The sequence below is a fragment of the Staurois parvus genome, unplaced genomic scaffold (assembly GCF_062004578.1).
Source record: "Staurois parvus isolate SC_StPar_1 unplaced genomic scaffold, SC_StPar_1.0 ptg000636l, whole genome shotgun sequence".
Classification (NCBI taxonomy): Eukaryota; Metazoa; Chordata; class Amphibia; order Anura; family Ranidae; genus Staurois; species Staurois parvus.
This window is the reverse complement of record NW_028318432.1, coordinates 10,241,839-10,265,209: the sequence shown is the minus strand read 5'-3', so window position 1 is coordinate 10,265,209 and position 23,371 is coordinate 10,241,839. Positions and strand designations below refer to the sequence as shown.

General features: G+C 46.4%; 1 protein-coding gene across 1 annotated transcript in view; it reads left to right on the top strand.

The window, feature by feature from the left end:
- The first annotated feature begins 15,097 nt into the window (after window positions 1-15,097).
- The window catches only part of LOC149449147 (patched domain-containing protein 3-like), a 36,271-nt gene continuing 27,997 nt past the window's right edge, over window positions 15,098-23,371 (top strand). The window contains exons 1-2 of the mRNA XM_089693814.1: window positions 15,098-15,974; window positions 21,172-21,293. Of these exons, the coding sequence (XP_089549940.1) occupies window positions 15,222-15,974; window positions 21,172-21,293 (875 nt within the window). The 5' untranslated portion in view covers window positions 15,098-15,221. The remainder of the gene's footprint in view (window positions 15,975-21,171; window positions 21,294-23,371) is intronic.

The following is a 23,371-nucleotide window of genomic DNA, read 5'->3' as shown; positions in this document are numbered from 1 at the left end:
CCTCTGATCTCTGACATCAACAAGGCATTTTCATCCACACAACTGCACCTCACTGAATATTCTCTCTTTTTCGGACCATTCCCTGTAAACCCTAGACATGGTTGTGCGTGAAAATCCCAATAGATCAGCAGTTTTTGAAACACTCAGACCAGCCCGTCTGGCACCAACAACCATTCCCCTTTCTTCTCCATTCCAATGCTTGGTTTGAACTTCAGCAAGTCATCTTCACCACATCTACATGCTTAAATGCATTGAGTTGCTGCCATGTGATTGGCTGATTATCAATTTGTGTTACCAAGCAATTGAACAGGTGTACCTAGTAAAGTACCTAATACAGTGAAAAGACATAAACTTTTACCATAGATGCAGCTACAAACTTATAAACACTGCCATCTACTGGTTGAAGAATATATATCCACTGAATACTTATGTAGTTGTCGCACAAAATATATGAACATTGTACTCCAACAACTTTCCAGTGTTTACATGTTTTAATGAGCAATAAATGAGCTTTCAAACAAGTCCTTACTACTATAAGTGCTGTAGCTGCAGGCAATGTAGAGCAAATCATTTTCAACATGTATGGCAGCAGCATTGAAGTTGTTCAAGTTATTCTCTAAGGCAGCCCAGCTCACCTTTGCAGCCTTCCAGTCTGACAGTTTCTTAAATAAATACAGAGAGGAGAACAAAGAGCCAACTTCAGTCCTTGTGCTGGGAAATTTGGGGATGAATTGCTTAACAGTACCCTACAGCTACAGAGGTCAGTGAAAGATTGTTCATTTACTTCTTGCTAAAAAAAAAAAAAATATTATTTGCCTGCGCTCCTGAGGAAGAGCACTTGAAAAAAATGTGGCTATTTAATGGTGGGATTTTTGAGGCACAATTCACACAGATTAAACTGAATTAAAAATATCACCAACTTTAATACAAAGAATTCATAGGGTTAAGAATCAATAAATGAATGGATTTACAGCTACCTCCACTTGTTATAGTTATTTAAACATAATTGATTTTCTAATAGATAGTCATTCCAACCTTTGAAAGTTAATTTATACAAACTCATCATAGAATTGTTCTATGGCCTAGCTCGACACGTTTCTTGGATTGTAATCCACTTCTTCAGGAGCACAGTGGTGGAGGATAGTAAAACACAACCCTACAAATATTCCAAAAAAGGGAAAATAAAACAAACAAGCATAATTCCTATTACATTACTATACAATTATTGATTTTAAATATCCATGTATTGACCACAATTGCCTGGATATCACTAGGGGATGGGTTCTGTTGTGCTCACCCCCCTGAGAGATTACCCTTTTCTTTCAGAAAATCACTGGAAAAATTACCTTCCTTTTATTATTTTCTATGAAAGTGGCAAATACTAAAAAAAAGGAAAATGAATAACAGAGGTAAAGATTGTTTCTGTATATCTTAAACATGTTCTTTTACTCTGCCTTAGTCAGGCAAAGCACTTGTTATCATTCTGTAAAAATCCCCTACATTATTATTATTATTATTATACAGTATTTATAGAGCGCCAATAGTTCACTCAGCGCTGTACATTACAAAGGGGGACAGAACATGTGACAGAACAATACCAATACAATGCAAAACATGAGGGGGTTGAGGGCCCTGCTCTTTCGAGCTTACAATCTAGGAGGGAGGGGATAGTGGTACAGGAGGAGATAGCTGTGGGGGATGGAGTGGTAGGAAGAGTGGAGGAGGTCGGCAAGTTAGTAGGGGGTGGGGTAGGCTTCCCTGAAGAGATGAGTTTTCAGGGTGCGCCTAAAGGAGAGGAGAGTAGGTGATAATCTGATGGGTTGGGGCAAGGAGTTCCAGAGGATGGGTGACACTCTGGAGAAGTCCTGGAGGCGGGCATGGGAGGAGGAGACCAGGGAACTAGAGAGAAGGAGGTCTTGTGAGGAGCGGAGTATGCGTGCTGGGCGGTACTTGGATATTAGGTCAGTGATGTAGTTCGGGGCAGTATGGTGGACAGCTTTGTACGTCAGTGTTAGGATTTTGAATTTGATCCGTTGCGCAATCGGAAGCCAGTGGAGGGATTGGCAGAGGGGGGGGTGGTGGAAACGGAGCGGTTGGAAGGGTGAATGAGTCTGCCAGCCGTATTCAGGATCAACTGAAGTGGGGATAGCCAGCGGCGAGGTAGGCCAGTAAGGAGGGAGTTGCAGTAGTCGAGTTGTGATATGATGAGGGAGTGGATGAGCTGTTTAGTGGTTTCTGGGGTTAGGAACGTGCGTATTTTGGCAATGTTGCGGAGGTGGAGTCTGCACGAGTTTGTTAAAGATTGGACTTGGGGCTGGAAGGATAGGTTGGAGTCCAGAATGACACCAAGTACTCTGGCCTGCGGGGCGGGTTTGATGGTGGCGTTGTTAGATGTGATGGAGAAGTCAATGGGGGGTGGTGTCCGGGCTGGGGGGAAGACAAGAAACTCGGTTTTGGAGAGGTTCAGTTTAAGGAAGTGGAGCGACATCCAGTCTGATATGTTCTCAGTAGGTGTGTGATTCGGGCAGAGACTGAGGGGGTGAGGTGGGGGGTTGAGAGATAGATTTGTGTGTCGTTGGCATAGAGGTGGTAGTTGAAGCCGTGAGAGTGTATGAGTTGGCCAAGGGAGGAGGTGTAGATGGAGAAGGGAAGGGGCCCGAGGACAGAGCCTTGAGGGACCCCAACAGAGAGGGGGAGTAAGGGGGAGGTGGTAGCATTATAGGTAACGCTGAAGGAGCATTGTGACAGGTAGGATGAGAGCCAGGAGAGAGCAGAATCTCTGAGGCCGAGGGAGTGTAGTTTTTTGAGGAGGAGGGGGTGGTCGACTGTGTCGAAGGCTGCAGAGAGGTCAAGGAGTAGGAGCACTGAATAGTGGCCATTAGCTTTGGCGGTTAGAAGGTCGTTGGAGAGTTTGAGTAAGGCGGTGTCAAGGTCCTACCTTTTCCCAGAGGTTATGTTACTCCATGTGCTGGCATCCATCTTGGATTTCTGCTGAGCATGGTGGGAATCTTTTATGCCTTCAGGTCTCTGAGGTCCATCCCCCAGAGGGGTGTGGCTGAGTACATATAAGCCTGTGATCCGCACATGCTCTTTGCACTTGTGTCTTGTGTCTTTGTCTTGCTACAGCTCTGTGTATACTCTTGTGACTCTTCTGGTATCTGACTCGGCTTGTGACTAACACCATTCTCTGTGTTTTCCTTCAATCTGACCTTCCGTTGCTGAACCCGGCCCGTGACCTGTGATTCTCTGTCTACTGTTCTGTACCGTTTTGTCCCGTTGTTGTCGACCCAGCCTGCCTGACTACGCTATTGTCATTCTTACCAGCTACACGCCATTGGCGGCGGCCATTACTGCAGCCGGGGTGTCTTGGGGGCCGCGACCTGGTTCCTGGCTGCGTCAAGTCCATCACCACCATCAGTGGCCCTTGTGAAAGGCAGCCTGGGACTTAGACTCCGCGCCCTGAGGGACTTCGGTCTGTTGGTGGTGGTTGTCGTCAGCCAGTGCGTTACCCTGCCACTAGGCCTACCTGTCCGTTCCACAGCCCTGCCCTGACATTACACAAGTGCCATGAATCCTGATGGTGCAGGTACGCCTTCGCTTCCAATGTTGGTCGCCAGACTGGATCAACAGGATCTCCTGTTGGATCAGTTCGCTCAGGCATTGCAAACTCTGCTTGCACGCACCGCGCACATTACTCCTGGTGCTATTAGGCCGGTTGTCACTCCGGTGGTCGTTCCAGCTGCTGTTCCGCTTGTTGCGCCTACCGCCGCGGCTGCTGCAGCACCCGCTGCGCCCAGAGGTATGACTGGTTCAGCCCCTCTTCCACAGCGCTTTGGGGGTGAGCCGAGTCAGTGTCGTGGGTTCCTCAACCAAGTGGGGATTTACTTCGAATTAATAGCCCACGCTTTTCCGACTGAGAGGTCAAAGGTGGGTTTCCTAATATCGCTACTCTCAGACAAGGCCTTGGCCTGGGCAAATCCCTTATGGGAGAGGAATGACCTGGTGATTGAAGAGTTTTCCGGTTTTGTCGATGCCTTCCGTAGGGTATTCGACGTACCGGCTCGCTCCGCCTCGGCTGCCAAGCTGCTCATGTCTATGCATCAGGGTTCACGGACCGTTGCCGAGTACGCCATAGAGTTCGTACCCTGGCGGCAGAGGTGGGTTGGAACAATGAGGCTCTGGTGGCTGCGTTTTCTCAGGGTCTTTCTGATGCATTGAAGGACGAGATTGAAGGCAAGGAATTGCCTGTGGAGCTGGAAGCACTAATTTCCTTCCTGATCCTGATTGATAACAGGCTCAGGGAGAGGCCTTCACTCAAGGAACGCCTGTGGAGGCCTTCCAATCGACTGGCACCTGTGTTTTCTGTCCCACCCGTTCCTCCCTCTCCTCCCACGCCTCCTGGGGATAGATTGTCTGGTGGTGAGCCCATGCAGCTGGGGTTTGCTTGCCTTTCCGAGGGAGAGCGGGCCGCTCGGCGTCAGGAGGGTTGCTGCCTGTACTGTGGCCTTGGTGGGCACTTTCGGCAGTCCTGTCCGGTCCTTCCGGGAAACGCTCGCACCTGAGATCCTGTCGGGGACAGATCTTGGGTGGAGTCTCCTCGTCCCCGGCATTCCGCAGAGATAAACCACTGATCACCGTTGTCCTCTCTTGGGTGGAGGGCTCGGTGACGGCCCAGGCGTTGGTAGATTCTGGGGCCGGCGGGTTGTTTATGGACAGCTCGTTTGCTGCCCAGCACTCCATTCCCCTGCAGGCTCGAGTTACCCCATTGGTTCTCGAGGCGATAGATGGCAGGCCCCTGCAACCACCGCAGGTTACCCACGAGACCATGCCAGTTGAAGTAGCTATTGGGGCTGTTCACAGGGAGTTGGCCTGTTTCCAGGTGATTTCTTCTCCACACTATTCGGTGGTTTTGGGGTATCCCTGGCTCCAGACGCACAATCCAACCTTTAATTGGCGAACTGCCGAGATTCTCTCGTGGTCTCCACAGTGTGGGGCCGGGTGCATCCGTGGGCCGGTTAAGGTGTTGTGTGCCTCCTCGGACTCTGCGTTGCCCACCAATTATGGGGAGTACCAGGACGTGTTTGATAAGGTATGCGCTGGTGCCTTACCTGCTCATCGTCCTTACGACTGCGCCATATCCTTGCAACCCGGTGCCACTCCTCTGCGTGGCAGGGTGTATCCTCTCTCGGTTGCGGAGAATAAGGCCATGGAGGAGTACATTGCGAATGCGCTTTCCTGGGAGCACATTCGTAAGTCTACTTCCCCAGCAGGAGCGGGCTTTTTCTTTGTAAAGAAGAAGGTTGGTGAATTGAGGCCTTGCATCGATTATAGGGGTCTCAATCGAATCACCACTAAGAATGCCTACCCGATTCCCTTGATTACTGAGTTGTTCGACCGCCTTAAGGGGGCAACAGTCTTTAACAAACTTGACCTTAGGGCGGCTACAACCTCGTACGGATCAAACAGGGGGATGAGTGGAAGACCGCGTTTAACACCAGAACCGGTCACTACGAATACCTGGTGATGCCCTTCGGGTTGTGTAACGCGCCTGCAGTGTTTCAGGAATTCATAAATGATGTCCTTCGTGACTTGTTGCAGCAGTGCGTGGTAGTTTACTTGGATGACATCCTGGTTTACTCTGCCTCCATGGAGTCCCATATCCAGGATGTCAAGCAGGTGCTGCAATGATTACGTGAGAACGAACTTTTTTGTAAACTTGAGAAGTGCGAATTCCATCGATCCCAAGTTGCCTTTTTGGGCTACATCATTTCTGCGGAGGGATTCTCCATGGACCCTCAGAAGGTTGCGGCAGTGGCCTCGTCCCAATGGTCTTCGGCCCATTCAGCGCTTTTTGGGTTTCGCCAACTACTATCGGAAGTTCATCAGGAACTTCTCCATGCTGGCAAAGCCTCTCTCAGACCTAACCAAGAAGGGCAGTAATCCTCATGAGTGGCCATCTGAGGCCATCGTAGCTTTCGAGGCTCTGAAATCCGCCTTCGCTTCGGCTCCGATACTGTCTCATCCCAATCCTGGATTGCCCTTCGTCCTTGAGGTTGATGCATCCAAGACGGGAGTAGGCGCTCTCCTGTCTCAACGTCGGTCGCCCGATGGACCCCTACTTCCCTGTGGGTTCTACTCCAGGAAGCTTTCCTCTGCAGAGTGCAACTACCAGATTGGAGATAGGGAGTTGTTGGCAATCATTCTGGCTCTCAAGGAATGGAGGCACCTGCTCGAGGGCTCCGCAGTTCCGGTCCTCATTCTTACCGATCATAAGAACCTGACTTATCTTTCGGAGGCCAAAATATTGACACCCCGTCAGGCCAGATGGGCCTTGTTCTTGTCGCGGTTCAACTATGTGGTCTCCTATTTGCCTGGTTCCAAGAATGTCAGGGCTGATGCATTATCGCGGCAATACTCTGAGTTGTCTAGGGAGGACTCTGAGCCAACCTCGGTCATACCTCCGGATCAGATCCTGGCTGCCATTCGCACCAGTCTGACTTCTCCCCTTGGGGAGCAGATTTTGGCGGCTCAAACTGACGCTCCTCCCGAGAGACCGGAGGGTAGATGTTTTGTACCTGAAGGGTTGCGCACCCGTCTGCTGCGTACCTACCATAACTCCAAAACTGCCGGACATCCGGGGAGGAACCAGTTGTCTTGGGTCGTCTCTCGGTTGTTCTGGTGGCCAACTCTCCGTGCCGACATCGCCTCTTATGTAGCGGCATGTTCGATCTGTGCCCAGAATAAATCTCCACGGCATCTTCCAATGGGTCTTCTGCAACCCATTCCCAATGGGGAGCGTCCTTGGTCACAACTGGGCATGGACTTTATTGTAGACCTCCCTGTGTCTCGGGGTCATACGGTCATTCTCATGGTCGTCGATCGTTTTTCCAAAATGTGCCATTGTATTCCACTCAGGAAATTACCAACAGCGCAAGAACTGGCCACGGTCTTTTTCAGGGAGATTTTTCGCCTGCATGGGTTGCCCAAGGTGATTGTCTCGGACCGCGGGAGTCAGTTCGTGTCCAGATTCTGGCGCGCCTTCTGCTCCCAGTTGGGTATTAGTCTCTCCTTTTCTTCAGCCTACCACCCGCAGTCCAATGGGGCTGCGGAGCATTCCAATCAGGCCTTAGAACAATTCATTCGGTGTTATATCTCAGACCATCAGGATGATTGGGCCAATCTCCTGCCTTGGGCAGAGTTTGCCAGGAACTCGGCGGTCAACTCCTCCTCCGGGATGTCTCCCTTCATGGCCAACTATGGTTACCAACCCGCGGTATTACCTGAGAGGTTCTCACCACAGGACATTCCGGCTGTGGAGAACCATCTTGCTGCCCTGTGTTCTTCATGGGGGCAGATCCAGAGGGCCTTGAGGGACTAAGCTCAGCGTCAGAAGTTCCAGGCTGATCGCCGACGGTTGCCCGCTCCTTCATACCAGGTCGGCGATCGGGTGTGGTTGTCTACTCGTAACCTCAATGTTTGGGTGCCCACACCCAAACTAGCTCCCCGTTTTCTCAGTCCTTTTCGCATTCTCCGCAAGATGAATCCGGTGGCCTATGCCCTTGCCCTTCCGCCTGGGATGCGGATCTCCAATGTCTTTCATGTATCACTGTTGAAACCTCTGATCTGCAATCGCTTCACTACCTCTCTGCCTCGGCCCCGTCCCATCCGGGTTGACGGTCATGAGGAGTATGAGGTGAGCCGGATCCTGGACTCTCAATTGGTGCGCAGTCGATTATAGTTCCTGGTTCATTGGCGCAGTTATGGTCCCGAGGAGCGTTCCTGGGTTCCTTCCGCGGATGTCCATGCTCATGCCCTCCTCCGCGCTTTTCATACCCGCTTTCCTCAGAAACCTTTTGTTGAGCCGCGGAGGGGGAGGGGCCCTTGAGGAGGAGGTACTGTCAAGGTCCTACCTTTTCCCAGAGGTTATGTTACTCCATGTGCTGGCATCCATCTTGGATTTCTGCTGAGCATGGTGGGAATCTTTTATGCCTTCAGGTCTCTGAGGTCCATCCCCCAGAGGGGTGTGGCTGAGTACATATAAGCCTGTGATCCGCACATGCTCTTTGCACTTGTGTCTTGTGTCTTTGTCTTGCTACAGCTCTGTGTATACTCTCGTGACTCTTCTGGTATCTGACTCGGCTTGTGACTAAAACCATTCTCTGTGTTTTCCTTCGATCTGACCTTCCGTTGCTGAACCCGGCCCGTGACCTGTGATTCTCTGTCTACTGTTCTGTACCGTTTTGTCCCGTTGTTGTCGACCCGGCCTGCCTGACTACGCTATTGTCATTCTTACCAGCTACATGCCATTGGCGGCGGCCATTACAGCAGCCGGGGTGTCTTGGGGGCCGCAACCTGGTTCCTGGCTGCGTCAAGTCCATCCCCACCATCAGGGGCCCTAGAGAAGGGCAGCCTGGGACTTCGGTCTGTTGGTGGTGGTTGTCGTCAGCCAGTGCGTTACCCTGCCACTAGGCCTACCTGTCCGTTCCACAGCCCTGCCCTGACAGGCGGTTTCGGTAGAGTGTAGGGGATGGAAGCTAGACTGTAGGGGATCGAGGAGGTGGTTGTAGTTGAGGTGAGAGCATAGGTGGGTGTAGACGAGGCGCTCGAGGAGTTTAGATGTAAATGGGAGCAGGGAGATGGGTCTGAGGTTGTTCGGGTCATTGGGGTCCAGGGAGGGCTTTTTAAGTATGGGGGTGATGTGTGCATGTTTCAGAGGGGAGGGGAAAGTGCCTGAGGAGAGGGAGAGATTGAAGATGTGGGTGAGGGAGTGTAGGATGGAGGAGGAGGAAGGTCGTAGGAGTTGTGAGGGGATAGGGTCGAGGGGGCAGGTGGTGAGGCGGGCATCAGAGAGGATCTTGGAGACTTCCTCGATGGTAGTAAGGTCAAAGGTGCGGAGTGTTGGGGGAGCTTCGGTATGAGGAATGTAGGGTGGGGTGGAAGTGGAGGTCAGAGCAGTGGTGGGGCCGTGGGAGAGGGGTGATGAGGGGGTAGCTGAGTGAGGGGGAACGGGGTTGGAGGGAGTTTGAGCAGCGACGAAGTCCCTGCGGGTTATGTCGAGGGGGAGGGGGGATGAGGGGGTAGCTGTGTGAGAGGGGACGGGTTGAGAGGGCGTGTGAGTTGCGGCGATGTCCTTGCGAATTGTGTCAATCTTGTTTTTGAAGTGATTGGCAATCTCAAGGGCGGTGAGTGAGGTGCTGGGTGGAGGTGGGGGTGGAGAGAGTAGAGAGTTGAAGGTGGAGAAGAGTCGGCAAGGATTGGAGGAGAGGGTCTTGATGAGGGTCAGGAAGTAGGCTTGTTTGGCTGCGTGGAGGGAGGAGGTGTAGGTGTGGAAGGCAGATTTGTAGCTGGTGAAGGCTTGTTGGGATTTTGTTTTGCGCCATAGTCGCTCCAGGGCAGGACTGTGTTGTTTGAGGGTTTTGGTGTGATTAGTCTGTCAGGGCTGGAGCGGTCGGGATCTGATGTTGCGTGTGGTTAAAGGCGCTAGTGAGTCAAGGGCTGTTGACAGCGCGTTGTTGTAGGCAGTCATAGCCAAGTCGGGGCAGGACAGGGGGAGGATGCTGTCGTGGAGTTGATCAGCTGCAGAGTGGAGGGGGGCAGGGTTAAGGTTGCGGTGGTTACGGCTGGTAGTAGTGTGACATTTGGAGGGGTAGGCGTTGGAGGACGAGGAGATAGAAAAGGTAATCAGGTTGTGGTCAGAGAGAGGAAAGGGGGTGTTAGTGAGGTTGTGGGGAGTGCAGCGGTTGGAGAAGACAAGATCAAAAATATTACCGTTGGAGTGGGTGGTGGATTGTATGCACTGTGCAAGTGCAAAGGAGGAGGTTAAGTGGAGGAGATGGGATGTGTCTGGGTTGTCGAGGTTGACAGGGATGTTGAAATCCCCAAGGATGATGGTGGGTAGCTCAGAGGAGAGGAAGAAGGGTAGCCAGGAGGAAAAGTCATCCAGGAAGTGGGGTATGGATCCAGGAGGCCGGTATATCACAGCAATCTTCAGGGGGGTTGGGGAGAATAGTCGGACGCAGTGGGCCTCGAAGGAGGAGAAGGATAGGGAGGGGGGGTTTGGGAGGACTCGGAAGGTGCTCTGCGATGACAGGAGCAGACCAACCCCACCACCTTTACAACCGTTAGGCCTGGGTGAATGGGTCCAGGTGAGACCTCCGTAGGAGAGTTCAGCATGGGAGGTAGAGTCAGTGGGCTGGATCCAGGTTTCCGTAATCGCCAGGAGGTTGAGAGAGCGGGAAACAAAGAGGTCGTGGATGGCGATAAGCTTGTTGCACACCGATCAGGCGTTCAGGAGTGCACATGAAAACGGGGGGGAGATTTTAGGGAGCAGGGGGACAGATACTAAGTTGCGGGGGTTGCGGCGGGACATGGAGGCGGGAGGGTGTTGTGCGGGTGAGGGAGGTGGTGGAGGGCCAGGATTCAGGGAGATGTCCCCCGCGGTTAGGAGAAGGGTGAGAAAGGTGGTATGGGAGCTGGATGTGCAGGAGCGTGAGAAACTACTAGTGGAGGTGTTCGGGTCAGTGGGAGAGTGGAGTAATAGGAGGAGGTGGTGGGTGCCGTAGAGGGGTTCCATCCTCACCCAACTTGTTCCAACTAAGCTTGAATCTTTTGCATTGCAAAAATCCACATGTCTCTTTTCTCAATGCACTTCAGGTGTATAATATAAACTGCTAAATACCTTTTCTCATCAGCAGTATATATCAGCGTCCAGCTGAGCACTGTTTAAAGCTTGTAGTAGGAATTTTCATTTTGTTCTGACTGTCCTATGAGGCTGCATAACCGCTGACCCTCTGTCTGGACAGTGCTAATTGGCCCTGTGCTGATCACATGCACCCTCCCAAGTAAAAAAAAATATCTCTAGCAATACACACTAAACTTAGCATGTGCAGAGTGACTCCTAGAGTTCTGTACTATCGGCAGATGGATTGGGGACTGTGGAAGAAGGGGAGGATCAGAGAAGACAGGTTCAAATAGCCTTTTTACACAATGTGGACAATTAACCCCTTATGTTCCCCAGTGAGTATAACAAGCATGCTTTACTGCATATACAGACTGATTGTACTGTTGTGGGTTTAGTAACACTTTCAATTGTGCATTTTTAATGTTGCTCTCTCAGCCCTTTTTAAAGTGCTACTCATTGCCAAACGGTATTGTTTAAAACACCCAGCTCCCCATGCCCTTTGTTTGACAATCCCTTTCCTATGAGCCTTAAAAATTAGGCATTTTGCAGCATTTATCCCTCCATAGACTTCAATTGGGGTTTTGGGATTATTCACAATTTTCCACACTTTTTAAAACTTTTTTAAAGGTAAATAGCAGTTTGAATTTATGAATGTTTTTAGGATTTTACAACAAATTTGCAATAGCTGTGTGTATCACACTGGGAATGTTTGCATGTTTGTAGGCCAACCCATGACCCTGGTTAATGTTCCATGCACAAGCCTACTCAGGACAAAGTTTATTGGCCAGTATGTATTTTTCCAGACAATCGCTATCACTCCCCCTGTCACATTCAACACTTGCATTGCTCCCTTTCCCCCCTCTGTCATAGGCAACAACATGCACATTTTCCTTTGTCAGCTCAAAGAAAGAACTTTTGCCAAAAAGTCTTTGGTGTTTGAGTTGTGTATGTACTGAGGTTTAATGCTTGTATGCTGCCATCTAAAATCTGTAGGCAGCTGAAAGTGGAACTAAACCTTCCTATCCTTTTCAGCTAAGGAAGCTGCCATCTTAGCCTCCGTTTGATCTGCAACTGCCATGGTGCTGCCCATGTGATCAGTTATGACACCAGCCATTTGATGGTTTGACAGTTTGGTTCAGAGCCCAAGAAAACGCAACAGTTAGGCCTCATTGCACACAGGACGTTAAAAAACTCTCCTAGAAGCTGGCAGCAGCATTGTTGCAGAAAAAATACCTGACACTTGTAAAAGTATCTAACGTTTTTACAAGCGTTTAGGCGTGGTTACAAGTGTCAAGCGCTTGAGTGTTAATTTAATTGGCCAGAATGATCATTTATTCTGGCCATTGAAATTAATTAAAAATCAAGTGCTAAACACGCCAAGTGGTTTTTCTGCCAAAACGCTGATGCTTCTGGACGCACTGGACCTGAGTTTTTTTTCCTGCTGGTAAACGTTACTGCTACTGAAAACTTCTAAAAGTCAATGTGTGCATGGACGCATAGGATAACATAGAGGGCCGTTTGGAAGCAGTAAAAAAAAAAAAGTCTGATGTCCCAAAAGTGGCTGCAAAAATGTCCTGTGTGCATGAGGCCTTAGCATTCTCAGCATTTTGGTTTTTTTAAACCATTAGATCAAAGGGTTTATTTCAGCTTTAATACTGGGCCTGTCTGGAGAGGGCCAGTGGCCAACAGTCCTATGCTCTGCACTTCTGACAGTTATACACATAATCATTCAAAAAATTCTCAGTGAGATTAATACATTTAATCAAGGTGCTAATTGTCACAAACTGCCTGCTGCATTCGTTTGCCACCTGTGGCCTAAGTGAGGGGTCAAGAAGCACAGAACAGTTGCCTGTGAAGATGTATGAAATAGTGTAGCGCTCCACTGAAATTATATACAGTTGCAAGAAAAAGTATGTGAACCCCTTGGGATTACGTGGAGTTTTGCATGAATTGGGCATAAAATGTGCTCTGAACGTCATCTAAGTCACAACAATAGAAGAACACAGTCTGCTGAACATAATGCTACACAAACATTAGATGTTGCCATGGTTTAATTGCACATAAAATGTAAACATTCACAGTGCAGGGAGGAAAAAGTATGTGAGGCCCTAGCTTAATGACTTCTCCCAGAGCTAATTGGAGCCAGGAGTGAGCCAACCTTGACTCCAATCAGTGTGATGATATTGGATGTGTTGCTGACAGCTGTCCTGTCCTTAAAAAACACACATCTGTTTTGGGTTTACTGGTTTCAAGAAGCACTGTCTGATGTGAACCATGCCTCGCAGAAAAGAGCTCTCAGAAGACCTACGATCAAGAATTGTTGACTTGCATGAAGCTGGAAAAGGTTACAAAAGTATCTCCAAAACCCTTGATGTTCATGTGTCCACGGTAAGACAGATTGTCTACAAATGGAGAAAGTTTAGCACTGTTGCTACTCTCCCTAGGCAGTGGTCGTCCTGTAAAAATGACTGCAAGAGCACAGCGCAGAATGCTGCATGAGGTAAAGAAGAATCCCAGAGTGTCAGCTAAAGACCTACAGAAATCTCTGGCACATGCTAACATTTTTGTTGACACATCTACAATAAGGAAAACATTAAACAAGAATGGAGTACATGGGAGGACATCACGGAGGAAGCCATTGCTGTCCAAAAAGAATATTGCAGCACGATTGAAGTTTGCAAAAGAGCACCTGGATGTTCCACAGCACTACTGGCAAAATATACTGTGGACAGATGAAACCAAGATTGAGTTGTTTGGGAAGAACACACAACACTATGTGTGGAGAAAAAAAGGCACAGCACACCAACATCAAAACCTCATCCCCACTGTAAAACATGGCGGAGGGAGCATCATGGTTTGGGGCTGCTTTGCTGCCTCAGGGCCTGAACGGATTGTTGTCATTGATGGGAAAATGAATTCCAGAGTTTATCAAGACATTTTGCAGGAAAACTTATGACCATCTGTCCGCCAACTGAAGCTCCGCAGAGGATGGGTGATGCAACAGGACAATGACCCAAAGCATACAAGTAATTCAACAAAACAATGGCTGCAACAGCACAGAATACACCTTCTGGAGTGGCCCAGTCAGAGTCCTGACCTCAACCCGATTGAAATGCTGTGGCATGACCTTAAGAGAGCGATTCACACCAGACATCCCAAGAATATTGCTACACTGAAACAGTTTTGTGAAGAGGAGTGGTCCAAAATTACTCCAGATTGTTGTGCAGGTCTGATCTGCAACTACAGGAAATGTTTGGTTGTGGTTATTGCTGCCAAAGGAGGGTCAACCAGTTATTAAGTCCAAAGGTTCACATACTTTTTCCTCCCTGCACTGTGAAGGTTTACATGTTATGTGTAATTAAACCATGGCAACATCTAATGTTTGTGTAGTATTATGTTCAGCAGACTGTGTTCTTCTATTGTTGTGACTTAGATGACGTTCAGAGCACATTTTATGCCCAATTCATGCAAAACTCCACGTAATCCCAAGGGGTTCACATACTTTTTCTTGCAACTGTATTAATGAACTAAATTCATATAGTAGTGAACCTTAATTTATTTAAAGTGCAATATGTGCTCTAATAATGATATTATCATAAAAATAAATATGTGTATTTATAATACAAAAAAATATATTTAAAGTGATATAAATATTCCAAATGTGAATAAATATATAAATAAAATAATATATAATTTTCAAAATATCATAATATCCAAAATAATGTCCAATCCAAAAAAGTCCGCTCCGTGATTATAGTCAGAAACTGGATACAACTTTCTTTTATATTCGCTCACCTTTTTTTTAGCCCATTTTTTTGGGATTATAAATACACATATTTATTTTTATAATAATATCATTATCAGAGCACATATTGCACTTTAAATAAATGAAGGTTCACTTGTATATGAATTTAGTTCATTAATATATCATTTCAGTGGAGTGCGACACTATTTCATATATCTTCACTAACTTATTCACTCAATCACATGAACATGTGTAAAAGTGTTAGTGTACCACACCATTTCTAAACAGTGTTTCACTATATTATTATATATAATTTAATTTATTTAATTCACCCTAGTAGCTCACAAGCACAGATAATTTACAGAACAGTTGCCTAACCTGGAGTTTATGGTCGCCCACATCACCCACAACTAGCACCCCACCAGCTGTGCAAATGGTGCCAGGCATTCCTTTTGGTGTTTTATCATTTGATTCTTTATATTTTTTCTATTAGCAAATAAGTCTTTCCTGTATTTATCAACACTATAAAAAATGACATTTACATTACAATATCTCTCGAGTACAAAGGTTAAAAATTGTCTGTTTGTAGTTACTATGTCATTATACAACCAATAAACTTCCCACAAAGCGGAACTGTTCTACATTTATGCATTGGGAATCACATCATTAGCAGTAGCATAGGCTGACACTTTTGACAAATCTCATTTTCTGTTTTTTTTAATCATTATTAATATACCTGGCGTCCAGTTGTTCTGCTCACTGATATTGTAAGAGAAGCTGACTGCAGAGTGAAGAATGGCTCGTTGTCGGACAGACTGTATACAGAGACCTCTCTCTCTTGTATTCTACAAGCTGGGGAAAGTGGTGGGCCGGTACCCGTGGTGGTTCCTCTTTATTCCCATGGTCATATCTGCCGGTCTGGGAGCTGGATTTTACTTTTTACCTCAAAGGCAGGCTAATGACATAGAAAATGAATTCACCCCGGTTGGAGGTACAGCTAAATCTGAGAGAGAATTTGTGAGGACACACTTCCCAACCAACGACTCAGGGCATTTCTCTGCACAGAGACTCTATACGGAAGGTTCGTTTGTCTCTCTCATTGCTGTCAGCCTATCTGATAATATTCTCAATGTTGATTCATTTAGAGAGCTGATGAACCTAGATGAGATGGTGCTGAAAATGAACATTACTGTGACTCAATCTGATGTTGATGTGATTCTAAATTTCCAAAGTGTATGTGCAGAAGTCCAGGAGAGGAAATGTATGGTGGTTAATCCACTTCTATCTTCAGTACAAAGCAATTTGAGTTTAATAGAAACAATAAGTATCAGCTACCCCATGTTTCAGGGGAAAATATTCCTAGGAACATACCTGGGTGGAGTGACACTCAGTCCCAACAACACCGTGGAGAAAGCTAAAGCAGTTCGGTTGGTGTATTACCTGAGAGAGGATAACGAACACGACAGACAGAACAGCCTGCTATGGATTGAGCATTTTATCAAATCCGCCTCAGCCAACATTAATTCACTACAATTCAAGAATGTAGAGGTAATCATTACTTTATAATACTTTCTTTTACTTTACAAACATACTGTATGAGATTGTTGCCTTTCCTTTTTTAATCAATTTATCGCATGTGACGGAAAAGGTATTTATTTTTCTGACTGGTTGCTCAGTCTACTTTAAAGTAGTATTCTGTAAAGATTCATGTGGGGGGGTTTTAATAAGGCAAAGTGCAGTAGCCTATAGCTGCCAATATGCAATGATCTTTCAGTGTCTGCGTTACTGTTCATTATTACTCTGTATGCTGTCCCTAAAATTCATAAAGAGTACTGTAAGCACAAATTATGTTGCACCCACATGCTGACAAGTGGTGCTTGTGAAAAATTCCTGTACCTGTCAGGAACAGAGACATAAGTTTGCTGTAAAGGGCAAGCAATGAGGCCTGATTGTCCATACCAGTAACTCTTAGTGCAGTTCAGTAATGCTGAGCTCCTTGCCCGGCCACTGCACCAGGCACACTGGCCGAGGAGTTTAATTATGGGGTTGGTAGAACCTAATAGGTAACTCTGAGACTGGTTCCCCATCAGGTCTGCCGCCCTTGTGATTGACAGCTGAAGGCAATAGGCGTATTCTATAGCCAATGAAGAACTGAATAGCAGTTATAGAATCCACCCAATGCTATCAATCATAAGGCAAGCAGACCTGAATCAGAAGCAGTCAGAGTTCCCTATCAAGCTCCCCCTCCCTTGTGATTGAAAGGGGAAGTCAGTGAGCCGTTTCAATAGCCAGTCCAATGAGGGGTTTGAAATCCACCCAATGCCTTTAGCTGTCAATCATATGAGAGGCAGACATAATGGGAAACTACTCTCTCAGCATCCCCACCAAACTCTGGCCAATGCAGTGTTCAGCCCTACATCATTGGTTGCTAGGACACTGGCAGCCTTCGCCCTAACAACCAGTGAAGCAAATGCACTACAAAATAAAAAAAGTAACACAACTACTCCACTCTTCCCCCCAATAGCTGTGGCCTGTCTACATGTTAACTTTGAGTCGGTCTTAATTACCTTCAGTTTTGTTATCAATGAATGGTGGTAATTGTCTTTGAATTCATAGTGACATATAGAAAAAGTGATGCAAATAACTAAGTGAATCTGTTGAATGTGTCAGTACTGTTACCGAAACTGTTGCAAGACTTTCAAGATCTAAGCACAGGACTGTCAGAAAGGTGTTATATATATATATACTGTATATACATATATATATATATAAAGATAAAGCGCTGTGTACATTTATGGAGCTATATAAGTATCTGAAATAAATAAAATGCTTTATTGAATTCACCCCCCCCTCCCAGTATCTCTGTTAGCTACTCCTACCCAGGCCTGCTGTTAGAAACCACGGGGCCCCGTAGAGCCAACCTGACAGCCCCCACCCAAACAAACACAGTTTACTATGCTTCAGTTATGAACACAGTGAGTGATCAATACCAATCACTCATTGCGTTCATTCATGAAAGAAAGGGGCTGGTAAATGTGACATATTTACCAGACCCTTCCCGCACTCTACATCCTGCAAGATCAGATTGTGTGCTTGCAGCTACCAGTGGGAAGGAGAAGAGAGAAGCCAGCAGCACTGAAGGGGTGGGGGCACACAGGAGGCCTAGGCAGCAGGGAGTAACATATGGTGCACAAGGAGAGTGATGGGTGCAAGGGGAGGGGCAATTACTGGAACCGATCCCCTGTATGGCTCTCTCTTTCAGCTGTTGCAGAGAGAGCCATACAGGGGATTGGTTCCAGTAAGTGCCCCCCCATGAGCTGATCACCATCCCTGCCCACATACAATTTACCCATCTGCACGGTGCCCCTGCTTTACTAGGCCCCGTACAGGAGGACTGGTAGTACACCCTTATCCACGGCCTTGCTCCTACCACACTACCAGCTTGTGGTAAAACAAATCAAAATCCAATCCATAAACTCTCATTTCACTACAGGCATTTACACAGCATTTTACATATATATTGCACTTCCCCATTCTCTACCCCCAGGCTTTCTCTGGTGCAGCCTCCATCAACATACCCTATGTCAGCTTGTGCTGGAGCCTAGAGGGAGCGGTGATGTCACTGCCCTATTAGCTGACAGTGCTTGAGCATTTAGTCCCAAGGCCTAAGCACTGCATCATGGGAGGAGATGACATGTTGCCCTATTAGCGGAAGCACTGGGTATTTTGTATCAGCTGCAACAGAGGAAGGAGCCGTGTGAAAAGTTGGAGTTGTATCACACTGTTCAGCTTCTTAGCATTTAGTGACAGTGCTATGGAACATCTATTACATGGCACATGAACCGCATGTGAATAACTACTAAATGTCTTTCTAGAGCCCCCGTCTATATATCAAACAGGAGGAAAACAATATAGAATCTACTACTATTTGTACCTGGAATGAATACTTCACAGTTTACCTTCAGGCCAAGAGACATTTGACTTTCCTGATTGAGGAAAACACATGGAGATTACATGCATGGCCAGTGGTGTATTTAGGTTTGGTGCTGCCCTAGGCAACACAAAGATCGCCCCCCCCCCCCCCACAGAGAGTCCCTGACACCAACCAACACTCCCCTCCCCTACGAAGAGAGCTTGACATTGACCAATAACACCCCAGCCCCTCCCCCACCCGAGAGAGCCTTCCACTACCACCACCCCCCATACAGTGGCAATCTCCAACCACCCCGGCGAGAGAGAAGACACTCACCTTAACAGCTCCGGACATCCCTGGGATCAAGAGTCAGGCTCTGCATACACCATCAAGCAGCCTGCAGCCTCTCTCAGATCTCACCTGTTCCCCATGATTCCTTCTTTCGGGGGGGCAGAGCTGCCCCCCTGAAAAATGCTGCTGCCCCCCTGAAAAATGCTGCCCTTGGCAAATGCCTTGTTTACCTTGTGGTAAATATGTCCCTGTGCATGACCACTGTTGGTCCTGCCATCCCCTATACATATCTCCATGATCCCTGACAGAGATCAAAGAAACCTGGAACCTCTGAATATGGTTTACACAGATTCCCCAATGTAAGCCATGTACCGGGGTGGGCTCCCCAGGATATAGTGAAGTCACGAACGAGGAAAGCAACCCCAACACCAGCTTTTGCCACAACAGAATTTTACTTAGATGTGGCAAATAAACACAACCACAAATGCTGGAAAAATACAATAAATTTACATACACCCAGCCCAAAGGCTGAGACCCTTGTGCTGCACAGCACGGCACCTTCTGATGGATGAAGGTAGAAAGTATAGTAATGTACCTACTGGCGGGTACAACTAAGCTGCCACACCATACCTGTTATTACCCTAAAAGAGCAGGAATCAGTGTATGGGTGTACGGTATGGGCTAGCCTGCGCTGCAGCACAACAGCTTACAATTTTACACAAATCTACAATATTCCCCCTCCCATAACTGGTCCTGTAGCACGTGCATGATTATTCCTTCTGAGCAAAACGCCAGTCTGGCTTGAGTTTGTAGGATTTTATCAGCTCTCCAATGTGAAATGTCACTTTAAGTTATGGACTCCTTCCAATAATCAGTAACAACACTTGTGGCCTGACACAAATAGGGACCCTAACTAACTATAGGCCTGGACTCAGTCTCAAGGCGCCAACACTGAAATGAGGTGCGTGCACGATCTTACCGACCCGGGTCTGCTTTGCATCTGCTGGTGACTCTGAACAGAACAAATGTCACTCCAACAAGCATGCAGTATCGCAGTATATGCTGCTTAGTTCCTCTGCTCTCATCAGTATTCCTGGCAGCAATCTTCCTTTCTATGAACAGGATCAGGGTCTTGGACACAATCAGCTTCACTTAGCTGCAGCTCTGGTTACTGAGGGATGCTTTCACACCTGGATGTCATCAGATTCTCAGCTCATAGGGCCCCTTATTCACCATGCTCCAAAACATGGCTTCTCTCTCTCCTTCCTGTTCTCTCTCCACTCTGTGTGAAAATCCCACCTCTTCATGAATATACAAATATCTATGCAGTCTGAGGCTGTGTTAGAAAAACAGTGACATCTTGTGGCTAAACCGCAGAATGTCAGTCAAAACATTTAATTTACTCCACACAATAATTTATGTCCACACAAACAGTGTTCAGACAATGAGAGCTGTTTCCCCATCTCACACCAAACCCCATTCAGGACTCAATTGACTTCCTCCCAGGATAATAGGGATCCCGCTGGGCTGTCATCTTACGATAGGCCAGGCAGAAAGGAGTTAAACGTTTATCTGTACTGTATGCAAAATCTTTTACCACTTTGACCCCGTTTGCATTGTTAATCCTACTCTGCATTTGTTTAGTAAAGTTTAAGTTAAATATACCAACTGTTTGATCATTTAGCTGATTCCCATACCTGTTACACTTGCATAGGGAATGTGGGGGAAGGGGGCTCCATCAGCATGTTTTTCATGATGTCTGCTCTACAGCATGACTGTTATTATCCATAGTCTCGGAAAGGCATCAGTTAAAGTGTTACTAAACCACAGACCCTGCATTCACTATATCTGGTCTCCCCGGACCCTGCATTCACTATATCTGGTCTCCCAGGACCCTGCATTCATTATATCTGGTCTCTTCAAACCCTACATTCACTATATCTGGTCGTCCGCAGTACATACAACATGGAAATGCAATTACTTTAGTAAATATAAACTGCTAAGTACCTTTTCTCATCAGCAGTTAGAGCAGTCTTGTGAATTCAGCAGAGCATTGGTTAAAGCTTGTAGAAGGAGTTTTCTTTCTGCTCTAGGAGGATGTGAAAGTTCTGACTTTCTGTCTGGACAGTGCTGATTGGCCCTGTGCTGATCACATGCACTCACTCAATTTAAAAAAAAAAACCTCTCTAGCAATACACACCAAACTGAACATGTGCATGTGACTACGGATTCAGTCTGTATCAGGTTATCATTTCAACAAGAGGAGGAGCAGAGAAGACAGGATCAAACAGCCTTTTAAACAATGCAGAGGATTAACCCCTTAGATTCCACAGTGAGTATAACAAGCATGCTTTCCTGCATATACAGACTGATTTTACTGCTGTGGGGTTAGTAACACTTTAACTTTAAGGGAAATAAGAAGACAGCTGATGATCTCATATGTAAGGATAAGGTAGCAGATATCAATTGTATATCACTATACACTTCTAAACTGTTGTCATAGGCACAAAAAATGACATGTCTTTATTAATGTTTTTTTAGGTAACATATTTCACATCAGTATCACGACAGCAGGAATTTGAAGGCACTTCCAAATCTGTGATCCCATTGTTTTCCATTACATACTTTGTTACAATACTCTTTTCTATTATAACATGCATGAGGTAAGCAAAAGGTCATCAATGCCACTCACCTTCTCCCATCATAGGTACAGTAAGACATGGAATCATATCTCCCAGTACATAAAATTTATAAGCACTCACAAAACAATGTGTGACATCAGGGGTCAGACTCCGAGGCCAGTCGCTATATCAATGGGAAGGCTCACACAGAAAACAGCAGGGTACATACATAAGCAGGTCCCCCGGGTGAGTGACGTGGGCCCCCTCAAGGCGCACAGGATGCAAAAAATTGCAAAAAGTGTAAGAAGCACAAACAAAAATGTAAATGTGTTTTTCCATTCCATAAACACTTTTTATTCACTTGTAATGTAAATTTAAACTTTCTAGCAAACTAGACTTCTTCAGAAAAGCCACTTCCGTAGCACAGCCCCCTCCCTCCTGACATGTCACAGCCCTCTCCTCTAAATATTCATTGAGCTGGCCAAGCTCCTCTTTCCCTTCCTTTCCCTTCCCTACATGTAGTAGCTGAGTAATGAGTGAAGGGGAATTCTATAGCGTCACTTTAAGGCAGTGTTTCTCAACTCCAGTCCTCATGGACCCCCAACAGGTCATGTTTTCAGGATTTCCCTCAGATGAAACAGCTGTGGTAATTACTAAGGCAGTGAAACTGATCAAATCACCTGTGCAAAATAATGGAAATCCTGAAAACATGACCTGTTGGGGGTCCATGAGGACTGGAGTTGAGAAACACTGCTTTAAGGCCTCATGCAGATTGGACATTTATACAGCTGCTTGGGTCGTCAGGTGTTTTTTTTTGTTTTGTTTTTTTTTTTACTGCCTCTAAACCCCTCGGTATGTTATCCTATGTGTCCATGCACACATAGGCTTTTAGCAGCGTATTGTGGCAGGAGAGTTTACTGGCAGAAAAAAAAAATGCCAGGGCATCCTGGAGCAGTGGCATTTTGGCTGAAAAAAAAAACCGCTTGATGCACTTAAATACACGTGAAATGCTAGAAGCGTTTATCACTTAATTTATTCAATGGCCAGAATAAATGATTTATTCTTGCCAATAAAATGAATCAATGCCTTAGCACTTCGTGCCTGTAAACGCCGCTAAATGCTTCAAAAAGTGTTAGACTCTTTTACAGGTTTTTTTCTGCAAAAACGTTGCTGGTTTCTAAGGGCTCATGTACACGGGGCGTTTGGAAAACTCTTCTGACCACTGGAAACTGACTGCTAGAAAATGTAGGTCAAAAAACGTCAGTTTAGCCGCGTTTGCATACCGCATTTATGTGCTTTTGCATTTAGAAGTGTTTTTAAAAGATAACTTCAGGAGACCTTCCCAAATGCCCAGAATGCACTGAAAAATAGTAAATAATTAACTATTTCAGACATTTTGAGAGAAATAGAGAGAGCAGAAGCAGAGAGAGCAGTATGTGTTGAGATGACCTGTCTTCTCTGGTTGTATTCACTATGGATCCCATCATGAGAATAATGCGACACATTCTACCATTTTTTCCTTCATGCGAAACCTGGAACTGAATGCGCTGGTGTACTGGGTCCATTTGAATACATGGAAAACGCTTTGCATGCATTTCTGATGAAGAAAAAAAGGCTCTGGCCAGCATCTGGATTAAACCTGTCAAAAAATGCATATAAACGCAAACACGCAAAGCCAGTAAAATCTACTCCTGAACTCAATTTTGCTGCGTTCAAAAAAATGACTATAAACTCAACTGCCTGTAAACGACTGTAAAAGACTATGTGTACATAGACATTGAGGAAAACATAAAGCAAAGTTCAGGGGCTGCTGAAAAAAAAACGTTGAACAGCTCCTGAAAGTCAGTTTAGCAGCTGCAGTGTACATGAGCCCTAAGAGAATTAAAAAAAAGTCCTGTGAACATGAGGCCTAAGTATACTTAGGCTTCTGACATCATATTCAAGATGGCGTTGCCCAACAGCTGACTCAGAGCTTGGATGTGTACACAAGGGAGGTGCGCAATAGGTAAAAAAAAATGCATAAAATGTGTTAAATGCACATATTATTATTATTATTATACAGTATTTATAAAGCGCCAATGGCTCGCTCAGCGCTGTACATTACAAAGGGGGACAGAACA